This window comes from Caretta caretta, chromosome 1 (genome assembly GCF_965140235.1).
Source record: "Caretta caretta isolate rCarCar2 chromosome 1, rCarCar1.hap1, whole genome shotgun sequence".
NCBI lineage: Eukaryota > Metazoa > Chordata > Testudines > Cheloniidae > Caretta > Caretta caretta.
In genome coordinates this window covers 11597423-11622159 of record NC_134206.1, presented here as the reverse complement: position 1 = coordinate 11622159, position 24737 = coordinate 11597423, and the positions used below count along the sequence as shown (strand labels likewise).

The 24737-nt window shown below is 49.0% G+C and overlaps 1 protein-coding gene across 2 annotated transcripts in view; it reads left to right on the top strand.

The window, feature by feature from the left end:
* Nucleotides 1–24737, top strand: part of CHRDL2 (chordin like 2) — a 65430-nt gene that overhangs the window by 6591 nt on the left and 34102 nt on the right. For both annotated transcript variants that reach the window (XM_048838960.2, XM_075125875.1), the window contains exons 2-4: nt 20074–20186; nt 21487–21580; nt 23032–23174. In XM_048838960.2, coding sequence (XP_048694917.1) covers nt 20074–20186; nt 21487–21580; nt 23032–23174 — 350 coding nt within the window. The remainder of the gene's footprint in view (nt 1–20073; nt 20187–21486; nt 21581–23031; nt 23175–24737) is intronic.

Below are 24737 nucleotides of genomic sequence, written 5' to 3'. Positions count from 1 at the left end.
CGTGCTTTGAGATCCTCAAATGAGACGTGCTGTGTACAAGTGCAAAGGGAAATTATTTCCATGTATGTGCAGTAGCTACAACCCCCTAGAAGCCCGATGGTGCTGTTTAGCACCAGGACTTGGTGCACGTGTAGAAGTCAGCACTGATACAAGAGTGGCTAAGATGCAACAGGCCAAGAACCCCACCTGTTTTAACAAGTCCCCTTCACAGCTTTTTCTATACTCTTCCTTCAAAGCCCTTCATAAACACAGGGCTGCCAGATCAGCTCCTGGACTTTCTATACCAGGTGTCGTTTTTTACTTTTTATTTACAACTGTGCTTGAAACACTGATGCTGATTAACACACACGCAGAACAAGGTTAGCTGGTGAGGGGCATGACCCTGATCAAAGCCTATGGCAACTAAACCCCTGCTCATTTGTACCCTAATCTGAAATCTACATGAATCTACAATCTATGGGCATAACAAGGATTGACACAAAAGCCTGAAAAGGCCCAGAGGAGGATGAATTCTTTGTGAATATTGAAATATACATGAATATAAGGCCCGATCCAGTGCAGTCAGTTGAAATGTGTCCATTGATTTTAACGGGAGCAGGATCTGGTTCACAGTTACTCTGGGTTTGCCCCAGCGTACTGCCGCTGAACTCCATTGATTTCAGATGAAATATTAATTTTATGGTCCTTAGAGATTCCATAGCACTTTTCACAAGAGTATGAACCCCAGCTAAATTCTAATAGCCTGCTTACCTAAAATTCCCCATCTCTTTTCCATTGGATACAGTATTTTTCTTCAGTCCCTCAGCTACACATTAGTGTGGGGTAGCTGCCCACTGTTTAAAGGCTGCTGTGATTCTCCCCAGAAGTGGCTGCATGTGGTGGGGAAAATGAACCTTGTAGCTACAATAGATTGTAAAGCACTTCAGGATGAACAGGGACAAGAAAAATGTAAGAGATTATTACTACATTCTATTTCAGAAGTTGGGGGTGGAGGTGGGGTAATCCCGTGGGATATTTTGGACATGGGTGAGGGGGGGAACAGCTGCCCAGTGAAACATTTTCAGCCACATGAATGGAAGAGGGAAGAGCTGATCTCCATGTAGAATTTATGGGCCTGTTGGCTAAGAAGGGTTCCCCCGCCCAAGTCAGGAGCTCCCTTGTATTCTGATAGGTCTAATCCCTTTGCAAGAGCAAGAAAAAAGTCTGTTCTTTTGGTGCCCTTTGTGTGGATGATGGGTTTAATGAGCCCAGTTATCCTCTCCCTCACCCTGGGGTAACCCCACAGGGTCACACCAATGTGACCCCGGCGTGAGAGGAGACTCAGGCCTACTTACCTGCGAGTGAGCACAAGACTTCTCCGCAATCTGATACAGGAGGGGCTGGGAGTGTAATATAGAATTTCACGTGTCCCAACCAATCCCCTTGCTTGTGTTTGGAGGAACCAGAATCAAGGGGTTGTGCGTGTATGTGTGGGTGACGTGGACCTTCAGTAAATTTTATCCTTGATCATTTAATGTGCCCCGACAGAAGTAAAATGAAAACATAGCTCACCCTGAGTAGGTTGACTCTTTTTATAGCCATAACATTATGTTTCAATAACAGCTACGCACACATGTGGGCTTGGGAACCTGCCCAACAGGCCTCTCCCCTAACTGCCTGGCCGTGTCTAAGGACTTTCAGTCCAACAATGCCACTGTCAACTCAGCACTTGCTACAGTGACTGACAAGCTGACCAATAAATGCACATTCTTAGACAGTCTCTTTCATTTGGCTGGCCCAGTCCAGAACTCGCTGAATACAGAAGCAGCATTGGAAATGGATGCACTGCATTGTACATGCTTTGGGTCATAGCCTGAGCTGATGTAAACTGATGAAGATCCGTTGAAATCAATGGAGCAATGCCATTTACACTAGCTGAAGATCTGGTCCATTATGTAGGATTGTTGGATTGCTGCCCCAGCATTAGCTGGATCCTGACACTACAAAATGTTTAGGGTCTGACTCGCAGAAATGTAGGACTGGAAGGGACTTCGATAGGTCATAAACTCAGTCCCCTGTACTGAGGCAAAACTAAGTATTATCTAGACCCTCCTTGACAGGCATTTGTCTAACCTGTTCTTAAAAACATCCAGTGATGGAGATTCCACAACCTCCCTAGGCAATTTGTCCCGGTGCTTAACCACCCTGACAGTTAGGAAGATTTTTCTATTGCCTAACCTAAGTCTCCCTTGCTGCAATTTAAGCCCATTGCTTCTTATCCTGTCCTCAGTGTTTAAGGAGAACAATTTATCTCCCTCCTCTTCATAACAATCTTTTACCTACTTGAAGACTGTTATCATGTGCCACCTCAGTCTTCTCTTCTCCAGCCTAAACAAACCCAATTATTCAGTCTTTCCTCGTAGGTCATGTTTTCTAGACCTTTAATCATTTTTGCTGTTCTTCTCTGGACTTTCTGCGATTTGTCCCCATCTTTCCTGAAATGTGGTGCCCAGAACTGAGCACAATACTCCAGTTGAGGCCTTATCAGTGCTGAATAGAATTAAAGAATTGCTTCTTTTGCCTTGCTTACAACTCTCTGGCTAATACATCCCAGAACGTTGTTCACTTTTTTTTGCAACAGTGTTATATTGTTGACTCATATTTAGTTTGTGATCCACTATCATCCCCAGATCCTTCTCTGCAGTGCTCCTTCCTAGGCAGTTGTTTCCCATTTTGTATTTGCGCAATTGATTGGTCCTTCCTAAGTGGAGTGCATTTGTCCTTTCTGAATTTCATCCTGTTTATTTCAGACCGTTTGTCCAGTTTGTCCAGTTCATTTTGAATTATAACCCTATCCTTTAAAATGCTTGCAACCCCTCCTATCTTGGTATCATCCGCAAACTTTATAAGTGTATTCGCTGTGCCATTATCCAAATCATTTATGAAGATATTGAATAGAACTGGGCCCAGGAGCAATACCTGCAGGACCCCACTCAATATGCCCTTCCAGCTTGACTGTGAACCGTTGATAACTACTCTGTGGGAATGCTTTTTCAACCAGTTATGCACTCATCTTATAGTAGGTTCATCTAGGTTATATTTCCCTAGTTTGTTTATGAGACGGTCATGTGAGATAGTATCAAAAGCTTTACTACAGATTTACCTAGTGTCAGGGACCAGACCAGCCAGGACCAGCTGCTGGCCTGTTCCCACTAACTCCCCTGCTTGCTGCACTGCCTTGGAATTGACAGAATGGCCCAGCCCCTGACTAGCTGCTGGTTTAGCAGCCCTGCTTATAAGCCGGGCGTTCACACCAGATCAGTGGCTGCTTGATGCGTACCATGCCTTTACCTGTGATTGCCCTTGTTCCAGTCCCTCCAGCCCCTGCTCCCCTCCAGCCTCAGACTGCTAGCTTTGATCCCTGTCTCTGCCTCTGGCTTATGACTCTACTTGACCCTCTGCTTCTGGCATTTGGCTTCTGTCACGCCAGTAGTGATCCCTGGCTCCACCTCTGCCTTATGACTGGTTTAACCCCCAGCTCTGGCATTTGGCTCCTGTTGCTCTGGTACTGACCCTTGGCTTGTTTCCTGAACACTAACTGGGAGGCCGAACTCTCACTTCAACCACTAGGCCTGCCCACCACAGCTCGGTCAGCAACACTGAGCTTTTTGGGATCTGCTCATATTTCACAGGCGAAAGCTAGGTTCACATTCAACTGCAGATGACGATTTAGGGGATGAAATGAAGAGGATTATTTGCTTTGTAGGTTTGTAAGAAAGCAGCACGTAGAACTCAGGTCTGCACTAGACAGAGAGGAAAAAAGCAAATCAGATTCTTTCCTTATTAGAAATATGAGCATCATATCTGTGACTGACGAACAGGTTAAGCTTAGGGAAGGCTCTTTTCCACCCCCGTATTTGAATGGTTTGTCACTGAGAACATCCCTTACTGAATTAGGCAGTCTTTCCCAACACAGGCCGTGATTACGCTACATGGGCTCTGCGGATCCAGCTTTATGGGTATAGTTCTAGAGACAGATCCGCCGGGGGTAGATTCAATGTATGCCAACAGCAATAGCTCAACCGGTGTCATAACATCATGTCCCTGAATGACGTTAGCTATGCCGACAGAAGCACCCACTCAGCGAGTGAGTCTCAGAGCCTGGGTGGACAGATTTGCTCTATGGTGCTAAAACCAGCTGTAGATGTTTTGGCTTGGAAGCCTAGGGAGAGGCATGGGCTTTAGAGTCTGATCTCCAGCCCCAGCCCAAATGTCCACACAGCTATTTTTAACACCGTAGCCTAAGTCTGTTGACCCAAGCTCTGAGACTCGCAGCCGCTTGCTGTGTAGACGCACCCTGAATGGCTAGAATAGCAAGTATTGACCAGACACGTTGATCTGAACATTCACATAGTACAGGATCGTCTTCAATGTCAGTGCTGATTTCTGCTTGCTGTATTGTCTGTCATGGACATGGGAAACAGCAGGGAGAGCTTCCCCTCTTTTGATATTTCCGTTTCAGACCTCATAGGCTATTGTTATGTACCTTGCAGGGGCTAGTCAGCACTGAATATGTAGAGGTATTTTCCTGACAGCTTTATCTGGGTCTAGGGAGGCCATTGTTTACTCTGCAGTTCTCTAGTGCCTTCTATTTGAAGATCAAAACCACTTTACCAACGCTAAGGAATTAGGATTTGTAACTCCCCTAATTTAGAGATGGGGGACCAAGTCTGTTATTTGTGTGAGGTCACGCAGAAAGCCCCTGGTAGAACTGGGATTAGAACACAGGGCTCTTCACTTGTAGGGCTGGGCTTGAACCACAAGATCAGCCTTCCTCCCCTAGAAAGCAGCAACAATGTCTAAATGACTTTGATTAGCCATTGCCTACAGTCTAACTCCAGAATTGGTTTCTAATCAGAGATCTATCCAGGAAGCCAGGGTCTGAAATAGACAGTGGTTATGCTGTCTTTGTTTTTCCCCTATGGTTAATTATTATTCATTGAAGGGCACAGGGACAAGCACGGGCATGACTGAGATCTGGGAGGCCTGTGTGTACGTAGGACGTCTAAAACATGGGGATACATGGGATCACATTGGTGGCAGTTCTCAAGGTCTGAAAGAGGTTTCCATCCAGCACAGTGCATTGGTCAGAATCAGAAAGCAGTGCATTGGTCAGAATCAGAAAGCAGTGATACCCAGGCTTGCCATTCAGGTCCTCAAAGAATCAATCCTGAAGCACTTACATGAGAGGAAAGTGATCAGGAACAGCCAGCATGGATTCACCAAGGGAAGGTCATGCCTGACTAATCTAATCACCTTCTATGATGAGATTACTGGTTCTGTGGATGAAGGGAAAGCAGTGGATGTATTGTTTCTTGACTTTAGCAAAGCTTTTGACACAGTCTCCCACAGTATTCTTGTCAGCAAGTTAAAGAAGTATGGGCTGGATGAATGCACTATAAGGTGGGTAGAAAGTTGGCTAGATTGTCGGGCTCAACGGGTAGTGATCAATGGCTCCATGTCTAGTTGGCAGCCGGTGTCAAGTGGAGTGCCCCAGGGGTCGGTCCTGGGGCCGGTTTTGTTCAATATCTTTATAAATGATCTGGAGGATGGTGTGGATTGCACTCTCAGCAAATTTGCGGATGATACTAAACTGGGAGGAGTGGTAGATACGCTGGAGGGCAGGGATAGGATACAGAGGGACCTAGACAAATTGGAGGATTGGGCCAAAAGAAATCTGATGAGGTTCAATAAGGATAAGTGCAGGGTCCTGCACTTAGGACGGAAGAACCCAATGCACAGCTACAGACTAGGGACCGAATGGCTAGGCAGGAGTTCTGCGGAAAAGGACCTAGGGGTGACAGTGGACGAGAAGCTGGATATGAGTCAGCAGTGTGCCCTTGTTGCCAAGAAGGCCAATGGCATTTTGGGATGTATAAGTAGGGGCATAGCGAGCAGATTGAGGGACGTGATCGTCCCCCTCTGTTCGACATTGGTGAGGCCTCATCTGGAGTACTGTGTCCAGTTTTGGGCCTCACACTACAAGAAGGATGTGGATAAACTGGAGAGAGTCCAGCGAAGGGCAACAAAAATGATTAGGGGTCTGGAACACATGACTTATGAGGAGAGGCTGAGGGAACTGGGATTGTTTAGTCTGCAGAAGAGAAGAATGAGGGGGGATTTGATAGCTGCTTTCAACTACCTGAGAGGTGGTTCCAGAGAGGATGGTTCTAGACTATTCTCAGTGGTAGATGAGGACAGGACAAGGAGTAATGGTCTCAAGTTGCAGTGGGGGAGGTTTAGGTTGGATATTAGGAAAAGCTTTTTCACTAGGAGGGTGGTGAAACACTGGAATGCGTTACCTAGGGAGGTGGTAGAATCTCCTTCCTTAGAAGTTTTTAAGGTCAGGCTTGACAAAGCCCGGGCTGGGATGATTTAATTGGGGATTGGTCCTGCTTTGATCAGGGGGTTGGACTAGATGACCTCCTGAGGTCCCTTCCAACCCTGATATTCTATGATTCTATGATTCTATGATGCAGTCAGTGACCACTGTGTTTTGAAGAACTTGTTCCGTCTTGTAGCGGATGGACTTTCATCTTGAGAGAGCGGCAAAGGCCTTTGATGGAGTCAGACACTCATCTCACAAGCTACCACAGGATGACTAAAAAGGTCCAACTTCTGTGTGCTGTTCCCAGCACAAGGAGCTCTAACCTGCTCCCAGGGAAATCAGTAACAAAACTGCCATTGACTTCACTGGGATCATCAATGGGCTGGTGAAGGAGCGCACTGCCCCTTTAGGGACAGGCTGGAGCTTACCACCATGACAGCCTGGTGTGGAACGAAGGAGGCCCCGCCCTGCCCTACAGCTGGGCTATTTAAAGAGGCAGCTGAGCGAGAGAGAGAGGGCAGTAGAAGTGGGTGGTGGGTTCTCTCTCCGGCTCCCAGAGACCAGCCTGATCCAACTCAGAGACTTTGTTTGGTGGACGTTTAGTGTGAGAGCTCTGAACCAGGCCCCTTAGGTGAAGCCCTCATGACTGTGTATTGTGATTGCTCCTGTCCTGAGCCTCCATTAAAAGGGGCCATGCCGTTTTGTTAGTGTGTGGTGGCTTCTCCTTCCCACAGGCTGTTAAAGTGAACCCATTGCTGCCCAATCTGGGTAAATCAAGGTGGCATGCAGGGATGGTACAGGCCTTTATGCGGCCCCAAAGGATCATTCTCAAAAAAACACATGATCTGATTAAGAAGATGGTTGAAGGACATAGGACTGGAAGTGGCCTCCTGGGTCATCGAGTCCAGGCCTCTATGATGGGGAACAGGTGCGAGTGCCACTTTAATTCTTTTGTTTCATTTCTATCATCTGCAACAAGGAAGCCTTGTGTGAGGCTCTGGGAGGTAACCTGACCACTACAGCTCTTCTTGAAGCTTCTCAGCTCCTTGAGTGTGTTACCTGGAGCAGACATAGCCCCTTTCTGTGTTGGCTTCCACAGGTGCCTTGGCTTCCTCCTGCCTCTGGTCTTCCCAGCAGTAAGGTGGGGCTGCCAGTACTTATCTGCCTTGCAGGGCTGTGACATTGCTTATTTATTACATTATCCTTTCAACATGGACTGAAGAATGTATTCTAGCTAGCACACCCTCTACTGGGCATCCGGACAATAGGTAAAGCGAACCACCTGGAATCATTGTCCCATGGCACGAATAGCAGGCCGCTCCATCCATAGTAAATAAATAGCTACCACCACCTCCCCTCAGGATCCAACAGTGAACAAACCCCCCTCCATGCCCAAAATGCCCGGGGTTTGTAAGACGAGTGGAAGATTGGAGATTCTTGGAGATTTTTAAGAACAGGTTAGACAAACACCTGTCAGGCATGGTCTAGATCAGGGGTTCTCAAACTTCATTGCACTGCAACCCCCTTCTGACAATAAATATTACTACATGATCCCAGGAGGGGGGACCGAAGCCTGAGCTTTATTGATCTGATGCGGGGTGGGGAACAAAGCTGAAGCCCAAGGGCTTCAGCTCCGGGCAGAGGGGCCTGTAACTTGAGTCCCAACAGGCAGGGCTGAAACCCTCAGGCTTCAGCCTCAGGTGATGGGGCTTGGGCTTGGGCTTTGGCCCTGGGCCCCAGCAAGTCCAAGTCAGCCCTGGCGACCCCATTAAAATGAGGTGATGACCCACTTTGGGGTCCCAACCCACAGTTTGAGAACCACTGGACTAGATAATACTTAGTCCTGCCATGAGTGCAGGGGACTGGACTCGATGACCTCTTGAGGTCCCTTCTAGGCCTGCAATTCTATGATTCTGTAAGATTAACAAATCTCATCTCTGATGGACTGAGGGGCTTGGTGGGGAATCATTGGCTGAGTCTTGCTAGTCTATGCAAGGCATGTCCATTGGAGCCAATGGGAGCAGCGGTAGGGAAGGGACCTGTTGCTCGTAAAGTGATCTGTAAATGCTAAAGGCCTGATTCTGCTGTCTCTTACACTGGTGTAAATCTGGAGTAACTCCACTGAACAACACCCAGTAAAGCTGATGAAAATGGAAGGAGGAGAGTCACCGTTGCTGTTATCACTGCCTGCAAAGACGAAGGGGCTTGAATGGCCATTGCTTTAAACCTTGTGGAGTTGTTTACACTGGCACAAAGTAGGAGTAAAATGCTCCCTCACATAATGTGGCTACTCTGTGGCTATCCATGGTGCTACTTGACATGAGCACGGGGATGAGAATCTGGCCCAAACTATTTGTTTTTCATGAAGAGTTGTCATCCTCCCAACTCAAGCTCTCTTTCTGCTGGATCCTGCCCTGTTATCATAATCCTGCCTTCTAGTGTCAGCAAATGGACACTGATCTGGGCACATCGCAGATTTAGCATTGGGACTTCCTTGCAGGAGGATGCTGGAGTAAGACCTTGTTTAAACATTAGCCACACTGGGAATTAGCATCCCTTCAACCACATGCTACCCTCCCGCGGAAGCATAAAACAAGCACCCCAAATGCAGTAAGGTAGCAGGTATCACATAAAGACACAGGTTCTCCTTGCTTGTGAGGAGGGAGGATTTTGTGCCAGTTACACCAGTGAATCTGCTGAGAAATCCACACAGAACAATGTGGACCCTGGTGTACCCCTGATGGGTCTCTGACCCTCACTTCACCGTGAGGTCTTGAGATTAGGGAGACTGGGAATCGTGAGAGCTCAGTGTGTGAGCTAGGGCAAGTCATTTAACTCTTCTGAGTCTCAGTTTCCTCATCTGTAAAATGGAGGATAATTGCTAAGTATTATTCTTGTTCCCCTTGCTGCACAGTCCTATTGGCTTTAGCTGCCAGGACCTTATCATTCTACCCTCTCTCCCAGCTGGGCTGTGAGCATAGAGGGGAGACGTCCTCATCTGCAAAGGGGAGCTTGCCCATCCAACCATTGCTCTCCAGCTCCAGACCCTGAAGTGCCACCTCCAAACCTCTGCAGCTCCACAGATCATCAGAGGGAGGCCCATAGTGGCGCTCCCAGTTGTGCAGATTTAAGGGGTGAAGGCTGTCTTGTTTTCTCCTCCTTCAGAGGGGGACATGTGGGCCGCCGTAAGGAAAACCAGTGAAAGCCATTGGAATGGGAAGCCAGGGTATGGTTTTTCATTTGGTACTTAATATTTGAAAGTCTTCACCGTGAAAATCCTCTTTTTATAAAACAACATGACGTTTGTGAGCGTGTTATTGCTGAAGACGGCAATAAATAAGGAGACTGGAGCCCAAGTGGCAATTTACAGCCCCAAATGGCTTTTCGCTCAGAGCAAATTGGGAAGATGTCCAACATTTGACCTATGAAAATGAAATTATTATACTGGCATGGGAAAAAATGATCTGAACCCTGAAGCTTCTAAGCCTCCTCCTTCATTACATCTCTGGATCACCTTTAACCAAACAACCATACGCTTGGTGCCAACTATGCACTGGAGTGCTGCTGAGATGCGGACAAGTGTCTACGGGTGCCTGAAACTACCAGTTCTTTGTAATTTTAATGGCAGGACCTTTGCAGACATTAATCAGGCTTGCTTTCTAGGGCTGGATTCAAACCAGAGTTCCACTTGTGAAAGACGAGTGATTAAACATTTAAACCATCCAGCCAACTGGCATGGGGAGTCTGCTAGCTTAGCAAAGCTATGTCATATTAAGGTAACTATATTTCTTCATCTTCGGCATAATTCATTAAGATGCTGCAAGCAGGGAAAAATGAAGTCATTATTCACCCTTTTGAAAATTATTATTTTTTTACTAGTTTCCTGCAGTTGCGTAGATAAACACAGTCCTTGTGCCGTTGGTCATTTGCTCTAAGACCTTGTCGCTCCGAACCATCGGGGTGGGAAAGATGAGTTTGTTGATTTATCTGGTTTGGCGTGAGTTACGTGAGTGGTTTTGGGAACTGAATGACCACAGACTTGGAGAGAATGGAGACCCCCATGGATCCACCCAGAATGCAATGCAAACGTCTACACCAACACTGAATGCCATTCTGTTTGTAATGGAATTTTCTGCTGTAATTGACAATGCAGCCATTGTATCACATTAAACATGGAACGTAAAGCCTGTTTTTTGTGCAGTCACTTAAGGGACTAACAAAAGGTGGTCTTAACACAGAGGTGGGTTTAATCCTCAGGAAGCTCTAAAATCTATGGCTCCTGCGGAGACGCATTCAGATGGAAATAGAGACAGAAGTGGGGTTTTAAAATGGAGCTACAAGCACGGCGTAACCCTCTTTCACCACACTGAATTGCAACTCTGTTTGGTTCTACTCCTGCCTGTGTAATTACAGTGCTGTATAGACCAGGTATCTCCATGGCCCTGTTCAGTTCAAGGAATTAAGGGCAACTGTGGCTCAATATCTGCCTCTATTTTTAAGGTTCAGTGCAACGGATAGATGTCATCCATCCACTTTTACCCATCGGTACCAAGATGCCAAATGCTATACCTAGAACAGCAAGATTCAGTCAGAATGGACTTCGACTGCTTTACTAACTGGTTGTTATTATGTGTCACAGAAGTGTCTGGAGCCCCCATTATGATGCAGTTGCCAAAGATATGATGAGAGACTGTCCTGGCCTGAAGAGCTTACGCTCCAAATAGACCACCAGACAAAGGGTTAGAAGAGAAGCAGAGGTAAAGTGAGTTGGCCAAGGTCATGGGCAGAGCTGGCACATGAACCAAGTCCTTCCAAGTACCAGACCAGTAGCCTCTCCACCACATTACCTGGCCTTCCACTGCCAAAGTGAAATTCAGAGACTGACAGAATCATAGGACTGGAAGGGACCTTGAGAGGTCATCTAATCCAGCGCCCTGCACTCATGGCAGGACTAAGTATCATCTAGACCAATGGTCCTCAAACTGTGGGGCATGCCCCCCAGGGGGGCATGGAGGAACATTTCGGGGGGGGAGGGCGTGTAATGGGGCCTGAGCCAGCCCCACAGGGGGCAGGGTAGGAGCACTACCCAGTCCCACTCTGTCCTCTACTCCGCTCACAGCCCAGCTCTGCCCTCATTCCCTCTCCACCCCCAGGTCAGCTCTGCCTCTTGCTCCAGTTCCCTCGCCCTCCCCAGTTCTGCCCCAAGCTCCGCCTTCAGCTCATGCTCCCATGCTGAGCCAACTGTGCAGTAATGGGGCGGGGGGGCCCAGACAGCTGTTTCATGGCAGCAAGCCCTGGGAGGAGAAGTGGGGACGCGGTGCGCTCAGGGGAGGAGGTGGAGGTGAGCTAGGGTGGGGTGGGGCAGGGAGCTGCTGGTGGGTACAGAGCACCTACCAATTTTTCCCCGTGAGTGCTCCAGCCCCGGAGCACCCACTGAGTCGGCGTCTATGGCAGCAGCTTCCGGGCAGGTACCTTTCTCTAGATACTGGTCTTGAGGGGGATGGCTAAGCAGGGAAATGATTATACACTTTATGCTGAAAGTGGCAAGATTTGAGCTCATCTTGCTTTCAGCTGGTAGGGGAATGTGCCTACAAGATGTGACACATCCCTCCATGTACAAGGCAGCTACCCTGGCTCAGCTCTCCGGACTGCACGGGTGTTTGTTCCACAGGGAGGTTAGAGGAGCGGTTGGGGTGTTACATCAGCATGTGTGTCGTGTGCTGTGGAGCAGAGGAGCTTCCAGCAGACGATAGGGCACCTCATGGCGGAACAGCCGCTAGGATGTTTTAGAAGAAGAAGCAGCCAGGCAGCTCACCTCTGTTCACAAAAAGGGAGGCTGGCTTCTGAGCAGCTGGGCTTTGGGACCAGAGCTGAGCCATTTCTATCCTCCAAAGGTCCCTGCTGCAGCATAAGGGTGAGATCCTGGCAAAGTCAATGCCATTGACTTCAGTGGGCTAGGATTTCACCCCAAGTGCTCAAAGGCACCTTGCTCCCACTGACAGTCAATGGGGGTTGGGCACTGCGGCTTTGAAAGTGAAGACACCAGTCAGTACCGCCTGGAACCACGGGACAGCCCCAGACTGGGGTAAGATTTTAAAGCACTGTAAATCCTTAAGGTGGCATAAGAATTTCAGCTGCCTTATGGCAACATCATCACCTAAGCGACCTTAAATCCTCCTGATGACATAATCTGTTTAATCACCTGAAATATTTAGGGTGGCTTAAGCACTTTTAAACAGCTAATAACGTACAGTGACAAGTGTGTACTTATTGATGACAGAGCAGAAGCCACTCAGTCTCTAGGACTGCTAGCTGCCTGTTGGCATGCATTGAAGTGGGCATGCTTCCAGCCAGATTCTGATCTCAGTTACGCCAATGTGAATCCGGAGCACCTGCACTGGTTCTGGTGGAGAAACTCCAGATTTACACAGGTGTAACTGAGATCAGTCTGGCTCGGATTAAGTGACCATATCAAACAACACATACACACACACATGTGTAGTATCTTTTACTATACTATATGCAAGAGTCAGTTTTCAGTCATTCATACATACTATTATCCAACCAATATGTCTGTCTTTGGGGAAAATTCCCGTTCAAGTCAATAAGAGTTTTGCCATAGACTTCAACGGAAGCAGGATCTGGGCCCTAGCTTTTAGGTTTCTGCAATATATAGACCTGTGATTTTAATGCTGGTTGGACAATGGCTTTTTTCCTGAGGACAATTTCAACTTTCGGTCAAAAACCTGAAAATGTTTTTGGTTTTCAGCAATTCTCCGTCAAAAAATGTTTGATTTTTCAGGGGGTTTTGGCTGACATTTTACAGCCAGAAATTGCCCAAAACGGAAAAATGTTTGGCCCAAAACTGGAACATTTTTTATTTTCAGTTTTTTTTTTTAAAAAAAGGAAAAGTTTCCAGGAAAACAGACACTTTCCACCCAAATTTTTTTTGTCAAAAACCCAATTTTCTGTCAGCACATTTTTGGCCAGCCCTGCTGTGAATATTATTATTTCAGGGTGTATGAAAGTGGGCATTTCAGACACTGGCACAAAAGTGTGATGTTCCTGTGCTCTGTTTCCTGTATTGAAATCTAAGAAGAAACACTGGGTGGAAAAAAGTAGATGAGATTCTAAGCCACGCTCTAGCAGTGCAGACAGGCTGCAAACCTGGTATGAGAGAACTGCTGATGATTCCCCCCTGTACTTGAGAATCATTTTACAATCTAAGTACGCAAGACAGAATTGCTGGCCCTACAGACAGGGAACTGAAGCGCAGATGCTTATATGTGACTCAGCCAAATTCACTCAGGAACTCTTTGGCAGAGCTGGGAATTGCATGTGGGCCCACCTATGTCCTACTCCAATGCCTAACCCCAAGAACACCCTTAGTTTATTGTGTTGTATCTGTAAGCAGGGTCTGAATGAGTTCTCCCCTGCCAGCTAGCTGGGAGTGGGGAGAGACTTCAGGAGTAAACTGTACACACCTACTGTGTGTACAGTAAAATGAACACACCTACTGTGCCAAGATATCCGGCAGATAGAGTGGTGTTGCTCAAAGTGATCGACTTTGGCTGGTGTTGGATTACAAATCACTTTAGTACTGAATGCAGGGGTAGTGAAATGCTGTTATCAGTGTTGTTATCTTTATTGTATGAATAAACGGGAGCAGAACTGTGCTTAACCTGTCCCAAATGAGGGGGTCACCCTCAGCTGAAAGGACCTTGTTAAGCCAGGGGCTCAAATGCCAGAGCCCTGTGAAAGTAAGAGGGGTGGGGACAGGTGTCCCAGCCAGGAGGTGTGGAATCTCCCTAAGTCTGGTTTAACCAGTTTCTTATTCCTCACTGTTCAAAGATAGAGCTAAATAGGCTCCATTAGGAGCCTTTGTTATTTTAAGTGCTCAAATGAGAGCTGAAATCACTTGCGGTGGGACAGAATTTTTGCCCAGCTGGCTAAAAGCTGAAAATTACTAGGAGCTGACAACCACTAAAAGACTGACCTGCAGAGGTTGCAGCAGAGAGCAGGTAGTAGCAGAAGGTAACTGACAATCAGCCGGCATGAGCAGCAGGCAGGAGCAGCTAACCGTAGTGGTTAACAAGCGGCCGGTGGGAGTGGAACAAGTGGCTGGTGGGGCAGCTAGTGGAGAGGAACTTCAGCTGACAGGGCAGCCAGCCAGAGCAAGTGCTAAGATAGTGGAGTGAGCAAGGTGCCTTCTTCCCGGGCGAGAGGTGAACTCACACAAATGCACCTCTGAACCCTGAATCCTCATTGACCACGGACAACCAGTGTGAGTGGGGTATGGTGATGGAGCAGAGAGGGGCACTGAAAAGGAACTTTTGGTTGTAGAACTCAAGAACATGAGGCGTAAGGCTCTGCCCCACGCACTCTGAGGTGGGTGTCCTGCTCACAGTTCTATGTTTATGAATCCTGCTTGTGGCATTTCCCCTAATTAACGTCGGGTGACTTCCCTCCTTTCATTAAAAGTTTCTTTTCTACACTCAGTCTCTGTGCTTGCGAGTGGGGAAGTATTGCCTCTCAGAGGCGCCCTGGAATGGTGTGTAATTTTCCCAGGTTACGGCGTGGGGCTTGAGCCGGTTCTGTGTTGTAATGTTGAAAAGGAACCCCTAGGTATTGAACCCGACCCTGGTTGCTGCCGGCTCCACCTGGCAGAAGGGTTACATATATAAGATACAGGAAGTAATTGTCCCACTCTACTTGGCATTGTTGAGGCCTCAGCTGGAATACTGTGTCCCGTTTTAGGCGCCAGGCTTTAGGAAAGACGTGGATAAACTGGAGAGAGTCCAGAGGAGAGCAACAAATAATAAAAGGTTTAGAAAACCTGATCTATGAAGAAAGGTTGAAAAAACTGGGCATATTTAGTCTTGAGAAAAGAAGACTGAGAGGGGGACTTCATAACAGTCTTCAAATCTGTTAAGGGCTGTTCTAAAAAGGATGGTGATGGATTGTTCTCCATGTGCACGGAAGGGAGGACAAGACATAATGGGCTTAATCTGCAGCCAGGGAGATTTAGGTTAGATATTAGGAAAAACTTTCTAACTATGAGGATAATTAAGTTCTGGACCAGGCTTCCCTGGAAGGTTGTGGAATCCCCTTCACTGGAGGTTTTTAAGAACAGGTTGGACAAACAGCTGCCAGGGATGGTCTGGGTATACTGGGTCCTGACTCACTGTGGAGGGATGGATTAGATGATCTCTCGAGGTCCCTTGCAGCCCTACATGTCTATGGTTCTATGACTGTAGCATACCCAACTCTTTTGGAATACAGTAATTTTACCTGTGTACGTTTTGGGCCTGATTCTGATCCCATTTATATCAATCTAGCTCCCTTGACTTCAGTGGAGTTACTCCTAGTTTAGGTCCTTTCTGTTTTCCCTTCCATGTCCTTTCCATCCTTTGCTTTATCTCATTCAGTTTCACTCATCGCTTCCACATATGTCTTTTATAATCCAGCTTTGTCCCGTAGGGCTCGATGCAGAGTGATTCCTGCAAAGGGCCGAGCCTCCTCAACCTCAGTTGAAGTCAGCTAAGCACCTTGCAGGATTGGGCCAAGATGGACCAAAGGTCACTCTTTGCTGGCACTGTCTCTTAGCCTGTTTAGCTGTCTTCTCCTCCTGAGGTTAGTCTCCATCTTACATGTGTGTCCGAACTCAGCTTGTTCTGTAGCCAAGTTCTTCTCCAGGATCATGGCCAGCCTTGCTTGCAATTGGCCCGCACAGTCTTATCAGCCCTGCTGAATTCTTCTGCGAGCAACTGTTCATGTCTGTTGTCAGCTGGGCTCAAACAGGGCAGCGGCTCAGGGTACAAGAAAGAGAATCCCATTCAAGTCGCTGGGATCTATCAAAATGGAATCTTCAGTGCTGCTTTCCTAGAGGCCAGACAGTTCCGGGCTGGGTGGATCCACCCAGGAGAACACCCCATCAGCCTCGGTCGTGGCAGAGGGCCCTGGTGGCAGAACATCAAACAGGGAAAGAAGTCTGTGGATGTGCTTATTCAGGACTTGGCGTCCCGCTGAAGAAGTCCTATGGAGTTAGAAAGCCCCCTCTGCAGTGGGACCCGAGGGTAATAGTGGAAAGGGTGCGGGGAGCCATGTGGTGCAAGGAGGTGCCATCACATGTCAGTGAATCGGGCCCATTGCACGTATCCTTCAGGTTATCCTGTCCCAAATGTAGCTGCTGTAACTGCTGACAAAGCGTCCTTGGTGGCACCGTAAAGATGAGGGGACAAGGCTCCCGGCCTGTGACTTAGTGGCAGCACTGAGCTCAGTCGAATGTCTGATCCCCTGGCCTTGGCCTCCTCCCTTCCCAAGCTGGCAGAGCTCAGGAGCGCTGTGGGAGTGGGTCTCAGTGTGCTGCGCTGTTCAATGGTCATCCCGCTAGCCAACGCTGGAGCGAGGCTGAGGTGCAATGTGGGGAGCCCCCTCCAGTGTGCTCCCCCTGCACGAGGGAGGCTGCAGTGCTGGGCCTAGAAGTCTGGAGTGAATCCAGAGGGCGCCTCAGTCCAAGGTCTGACTGTGCCAGGTGGTGAGTGCAGCTCTTTTCCCTTATCCATTGGCCGGTTCCCTATGGCAGCTGTTAAGGGGTTAAACCCAGATTCGGGATGCTCCTGAGCAGAAAGGACGCCACCTCCCCCTTCCTGTGCGCCTGCAGGGAAGAGGCCCAGCGCCTTGCGCCCAAGCAGCAGGGATCAGCACTGCGAGTGGGGCTGCGCAGCCAACGGACATGGGGGATGTCGGACCATGGCTATGCCCCTTCCACCCAGGCTCGGGGGTCAGGGCTGGGAAGGAGGAAACGCTTGCTGGCCCTCCAAAGCGCACCGGGACTCTGGGAGCAGCTGCTGCTGTGGTCCCCCCTCTCCCCGGAGCCCCTTGCAGCATGGCTAGCAGGAAAAGCCTCAGTAGAGTCCTTAGCATGTGAAAAAGGCAATGACAGCGTGGCCCTTGGGCAGCCTGTCCTGGGGTCCCAGCTCTGCCACTGACTCACTATCTCTTAGGCCAGCTTTCCCTGATTTCCCCTCGTACCTGGGGACTCGTGACTTTGCTTGAGGTCTGTGGCAGCGGTGTGGGCTCCGCGTCTCTGAAAACCAGGCCCATGGAAACCGAGGAACACAGAGACTCAGGCCCACTTGTTCAAAAGGGGCCTTTACTTGTGAGTGTCTCAATTTGCAGGAGCCCAGTTTGAGTCACTGCAGCTACTCGAAAGTGACGCCCGTTTGTTGCTGACATTAAACCTTACTAGTCCCAAGGAAATCCACACGCACAAGGGGGTCGGAATATAGCCCCTTTCTAAAAAGACACTGATGAGGGAAAATGCTTCCCTGAAAATGTCAGGGGACAGTAAATGAACCATTGCCGCTTGTGGTATCCTGGAGCGCTAACACCATTTAGCCTTGTGCATTACTATGATGATTATTATTTGCGTCACAGCAGCGGCTAGATGCCCTTGCTAAGATCAGGGCCCCATTGTGCTCGCTACTGTATGACCTCCCAGGCAGAGCCCATCGAAAGAGACAAGACACAGCTGAAACGTAACAACCTTCAGCTAAAAATGGTTTCAGATAGCCCTACTGATGTGAAACAGTCACGAGCTAGAAGGCGATGCTGAGTAACGGTCCCACGAGCTGCAAGGCTCCTTTTACCATCCCACAACACGGAATTCTCTTTACACGGAGACAAGTGCTGGGCCAGATTCACCTGCACTCAGTGACGTCAGGGATGAATTTGGTCCAACTCCAGTGAAGTCATTAGAGTGATGCCAGGGATGGGTCTGGCTCACTACATTTAAATCTACAGCGACTTCACAGCGTGTTATGGGATGGAGTGAGAGAGCAGTTTCCCAATCTTAGCAGCTCACGCTCCCACAGACGTCCACAGTGGCAGAGACTGGCTGGCTCTGTTTAGGAATGCTTGGGGGGATGGAACAAATCTCTCCTGACTGAAGAGCCAGTCTGATCCCTGGTAAGGCCTGTCTCTGCTGGGGGCGCATATGGTGGAAAGGATCAGACAAAGGTCTGCACTGTACACCGCACTGAGACGGTCCCAGTGGTTTGCGACTGCTACTGAAAAGGGGCTGGGAGAATTCTCTTGAGTTTAGAGCAGGGGGCTACAAGTCAGGCCTCTTTTGTTCCCAGTGTGTCAGCGATTATATCCACCTACCTCAGAGGGGGTGTTTGGAGACCTTAACTGCTTGTCCAGCACTTCGTAGCGGCACAGCACCCGTTCTTAGTGGAGGCTGGGGCAGCTGAAGTTTTTCTTTCAAAAAGTGGCTTTTTTAAAAAAGTGAAAAACGTTCTGAAAAACATCGTGTCCTCGACATTTTCCGATTTTTGACCAAAAAACCCTAAAAAGGAAACCACAAAAATAAAGAATAAAAAAAATCCCCCCAACCCCCAAAATGTTCAGAACCAAAAAAACCTGAAAAATGTTCAGTTTTTGATTTTTTTTTCCTTCAAGGAAAACCTGAATTTTTTGGAGGAAAAATTTCAATGAAAACAAAACCATTTTCATTTTTGTCTACATTTCTTGCAAAAAAAAACCTTCAATTTTTTTTTCAGCTGGCTCGTCCGTTCCTGTCTTGCTTCTTCATCTGCCCTCCGTCCCTTTCTTTCTCTCACAGGATTGCCAACCCCAAATGTTCAAAAATCATGAGTCAGGCTCATCAAATATCATGACATTGGCTTTGAAATCATGAGATTATGTGAAAATAATTGATTTGGGTTCTTTTTATTTGCCTTCTGCTTTTTGACACTTCAGGGTGCACTGGGGTCACATTTTGAAGCTTTCTCCACAGCTGCGAGGGCTAGAAACTTACTTTTTCTTTAAGAATGAAGGCTGAAATCATCACTTATCACTTGACTCCAGGAGCTGGGGCTTTAAGGAAAACAATAATTATCCTGAGTCTCATGACAAAATCATGAGAGTTGGCAACACTGCGTCTCACTCACTGTCTGGATTAACCCTTGCATGTCCTGCAAGCTGTGACCCTCTGAAGTTGACTCTGTTCTGGCCACGTGTTTCCCAGACTGTAACACTAAAGCCGTCTCAGATCTCTCTGCCTGACACCTTATCCTGGCAGTGCTGCTGGCAACACAGCATGGGGCATCCAGGATGAGAGAGCGTGACAAACAGAGCTGGTCGGAACATTGCCAATGAAATGGAATTTCACCACAAGATCTTGTTTCATTGAAGCCTAAACGTCCAGAGATGTTAGAGTGACAAGGTGGATGAGATAATATCTTCTATTGGACCAACTTCTGTTGGTGAGGTAAAAGATATGACCTGCCCCACCTTGTCTCGCTAATATCCTGGGACCAACATGGCTACATCACGGCATACGTCCAGAGATATATCGGTTTCAACAGTTTCTGGTAAAAAAGACTGATGTCGCATGGTTGAGGGGTTAAGGCCCTGACCTGGGATGTGGGAGACCTAAGTCCCTGGTGTGCCTGATTTAGAACAATTTGGGATGGAAAACTCTGTTCTGAAGCAGGCAGAGCAGGGACTTGAATGTTGGTGTCCCACGGGTCAGTGCCCGGACCGCCAGGATACACACTCTGAATCGAAAAGCTTGAGTTTGCATTTTAACACGGACACTAGAAAGTATTGGCTCAACCTTGCTGATCGACTGGGGAAGGATAATGCGTTTCCAAGAGCGCTCCCTTCTCATGCATAACGTCTGCCTGTTTGATTTTCAGGTCCGGATATGTTCTGTGATTTTAATGGCAAGAAGTACGGTCCAGGAGAGAGCTGGCATCCCTACTTGGAACCCCAGGGGCTGACGTACTGCATCCGATGCACCTGTTTGGAGGTATATCGTCACAGTCTAATCTGTCGTGCTGATCTACAATATGAGAACAGGTGTCACTGGTTACCAGACTTGTTTATAGTGGGCTGCTGGGCGTTAACCTTGCTTTGGCGGCCTTTAATCAGCCCAGTTATGATGGCAAACTGCAGTTGGCTTAAGGGTAACCAGCTGCTGGATTAGCCTCATCCTTTCTGGAAACTCATTTCACAACTGAATCCCCCGGATGGCAAAACTTTATCACTGGCTCTCACAGCTTCGTAAACTGCATTCTCCCGGGAAGCCATGCTGGTGGATTATGGGTGGAGTTGTGGTGGGGTCCTGACCCATTGAGGGCTTTGATGTTCAGGGACAGGGCCCTGGACTAGCAATGGAAGTGGACTGGGAGCTAATGGAGGGACTGGAGAACAGGGGGTGATGGCCTTGCAGTAGCCCATCCTGCTGAGGAGACTTGCTGGAGCTGGAGCTTCTGCATCTTCTGCTATGTTGAGTCCTCCTAGACACAGGGAGAGCCTGTCTGGAGTGACAAACACACGGGTCCCTGGGGCCAGGGCCAGGAGCAAAGGATGACATTCCCCAAAGAAGACTGAGGCTGCATTGTGCTAGACCCTGCACAAACACATAATAACAGAGAGTCCCATAAACCTGACAGTCCAAATAGGCATAAGAACGGCCATGATGGGTCAGACCAAAGGTTCATCTAGCCCAGTGTCCTGTCTTCCGACAGTGGCCAATGCCAGGTGCTTCAGAGGGAATGAACAAAAAATCATCAAGTTATTTATCCCCTGTTGCCCATTCCCAGCTTCTGGCAAAGGGTGGGAGGGGAAGCAATGGCACAGAGACGGAAAGTGCCTTGCCTAAGGTCACAGGGAGAGCGAGGAGTAGATCTCAGGTCTCCTGAGTCCCACAGCAGTGCCCCAGGTACAAGACCATGGAGCCTATTGGATCAGATCAACTTAGTGAAGAGTCAAGCAATGCTGAGGCTTTGCACTGTTTGGATGAACAGGGAGCTCTGACAGGATCGGGGCACGGGGCAGAATGTTTACAGGCCAGCTGGCCCCTCTAGTAACCGGTCAGACAGCCTCATAATCATTGTACTGGTCAAGGATCATACGCTGGTTAGCAGCTCGCGGTGGTACTCAACAATTTAAATACAACTGCCCAGACCCTAAGCTGGGGTAACTCAGCCTAATGCCTTCCACTTCTGGCTCAGTCCAAAAGGCCAAATAAGGCAGCATCTTCATAAAGGACTGGGGGGGAAGGATTTTTGTCCCTGAGCAGCCCTGTTCTCTCTCCCTGCAAACAGAATGTGAATGTGAGCTGTTACCAAATCCAGTGCCCAGCCCTGCATTGTGTAAAGCCTGTCACTGACCCACAGCAGTGCTGCCCTCGCTGTGCAGGTAAGTGGATTTCTGGAGCAGATTTCTTTGTTCCACATTTCTGTTTCTCTGGGAGCTCAGTTTCTGTCGAGGCTTCTGCTTCTGGACAGTCAGGGCGTGAGGGAAACAGTAATCATAACAACGCTCTGCACTTATAACATTGTTCTTAGCTCTAAATATTTATATTAGGAGAGGGTCCAAAAGCCCAATCGGGAACGGGGCCCCCGTGTGCCGGGATCTGTACAAACCCAGAGGAGACAATGCCCAATAGAGCCAGATCACCGACTGGTGTCAGCACGGACATTAAGGGAGCTGTGCCAATTTCGCCAGCTGAGGAGCTGGCCCACAGAACCCCCTTTGCCCCCAGCGATGTCAAAACACTTGGTGAAAGAGGGCAAAAATGGTTGTCCCCATTTCACAGCAGCACAGGGTGGCCCTGAGACCGGCTCAGTGCCTCACAGCGTGGCAGGGCTGGAAATAGCTCCTGGATCACATGATATTTTGTGAGGAGGCCGTGGGGACACGCCCACCCAGGCGAGGCTGAACTGGGTGCGCGGACCCAGGTGCTGGTCTCCTGCATTAACTCTGCGATGAAGACACACCCTTAGTCTCTCTGTTCCAGTGTATCCCTCTGCAAAGTGGAGACCATCTCACGGGGGCGCTAGGATTACTGTGTGTAACGAGCTTTCATGGCCTCAGAGGAACGTTGCTGTAGATGTACAAACTATTATTATTCCACCTCACTACTGGAAACAGACGCGCCGTCCGGGCCGCTGCATGACAGGACAGGAAAACATAGAAATCTGAGCTAAATCCATCAAACCCTAGTGGTTTTTGTCACCCCTCCTCCCCCCCCCGCTCCAAACGTATAGCACTGCATTGTGGCTTAGACAACGTGCTCACATAGGGATGGATTTGAGGTGTTCAGAATCCTCCCTTACACCCTTGTGCAGGCTACCCGGGGCAGGTGGGCCACATCTGGTGCATTGGTCGGGGTAGGGAGCAGAATCCAGGCTCTCCTCATTCCCTGCCCCCTTCCCTGCATTGTGGGGAAGAAAGTGCTGTCGGGGCAGGGAAGTAGCCTCTCACCACCCTCTGAAGCCAAGGGGAGAAAGGGAAAAAGTGTGGCTTCCTCATCCACAAGTCCTTTCCTTTTACTATGGCGTCTTTGGCAATCTAACTCTAATTTTAAGGTTAGCAATAATCTGACAGAGCGCCAGAGCAAACTGTCTTTATGGGCTTCCTTCCAGCCAGAGATGGCCCAGGCCAGGCTGGATCCGGGGCTGGGCGGGGGGCTGATAAAAGTGTTCCGTGTTTACATCTCCCCTGGAAGATGGTCCCAGCTTCCCATTATTCAGAGCAGCGTCAGCGGAGAGGATCTGTTTAGTGTCAGGGTTTCAGGTCCTGCGTGCCGGGCCTGGGAAGCGACGAGACTCAGCGGGGCTGTTGCTGTCCCTCCTCTCTCCCTGTAGAGCCGCACACGCCGTCGGGTCTCCGGGCGCCTGTGAAGTCTTGCCAGTACAACGGGACAACCTACCAACCAGGGGAGATGTTTACCACGAGCGAACTCTTCCCTTCTCGGCAGCCAAATCAGTGTGTACAGTGCAGCTGCTCCGTAAGCTATTTTTGAATCAAAGGGAGTCGCAATGCTTTATCTGTCAGGTGGGCATGGGTTTGAAGGGGGAGGACGTGGTCAGGGAGTGCCAAATCTTTGTGTTTTAATCTTTATGTCGCTACAACAGCATCACAATAATCTGACCAGCTATTCCAGCTCAGCTCTGTAAGGGGTGCTCCCGCTGGGCACGGCTGGCATGGCAATGTTATTCCCCATGAGCTGATTCTGGTAGCCATCCTCATGTTGAATAGTACCTCGCTCCATGAGGAGTCCCATTGGCTTCCGTAGGACTATTCAGTGGCGTCAGGTAGCGTCTCAGAGCCTGTCCCTTTGGATAGGATTCTGCTCTTACCCTGGTGTAATCTGGAAGATCTTCCATTGTAGTCAATGGAGTCACAATGGAGTAAAACCTGCATAAGTGAGAGGAGATTGGGATCCTTCCCCATTACATGAGAACGATCAGACTTGATGAGAGGCAGGAGTTCTCTGGCCAACCGACACCTAGGGCTGGGTTCTGATCTCTTACACTGGTGTCAATACAGAGTAATCCCATTGACTTCAGTTGAGTCTCTCTGGGTTTACAATACTGTGTTGAATCAAGTTCAAGGTCTTAGTTCTTGTCTTCAAGGTGCTCGCTCAATGGCCTGGGCCCATGTTATGGGGCTGGTACAGCCTGCAGTTGAGTCTGGATGTCCGCCCTTGGCTTCTGAGCCGTACAGTCTAATGGTCGGGGTCAATAGGGTGCCCTCCCTTGCAGGGCTGCATGGCCTAGTGGCCAGGGTCAATATGGCAGCCCTCCTCATCAGGGCAGTGTGGCCCAATGGTCAGAGTCCATAAGGCTGCACCTTCTCACAGAGATGTGTGGCCTAATGGCCAGAGTCAATATGGCTGCCCTCTTCATCAGGGCTACGTGGCCTAGTGGTCAGAGTCAATAGGGCTACCCTGGACCAGCAGGGCAGTGTGGCCTGGTGGCAGGAGTGGTTGGAGAGGTGGGCTGTTGCCTGGGGTGGGTGGCAGTAAGGGTAGGGGGATCCGGGCCCTCCCTACTCCACTGGGTCCCAACTCAGGGCCCTGGTGGTGGCGGGGTTGCCCGCCACCTGCTCAGCGGGGAGCCTCCTGAAACATGCTGAGCCAAGCCCTGGTTCTTTGACTGTTTCCCTGTTAAGTTCCCCCGGGCTATTTCCTACCCGTTCCTCCACAGCTAGTTGTCTTGGGAGTCCCATGGCCTCTCCTCCCTCTGCAGCGTTGGATGCCTAAGCGTCACTGGTCATCGCTGGCTGGCTGGCCACTGCGAACTGGAGTGTTGGAGGTCCGTCTGCAGGAGCATGCAGTGCACCTCCGTTCTCTTAGTTAGTGAGCCCTGACTGAGCTGAGTTGCTCCCTTTAATATCTAGATTCCAGCTGGAGCATGCCCAGCAGACATGCGGGGGCATGGCCTCCTTGGCACACAGAGTGTGGTGAACCCCTGCTGAACCAGTGTGGGTCTGGTACACCCTGTCACAACCCAGGATATCTAAAAGAGCCTAAAGCTCCAGGATGAAGACCATGGTTGAAAACTTCACT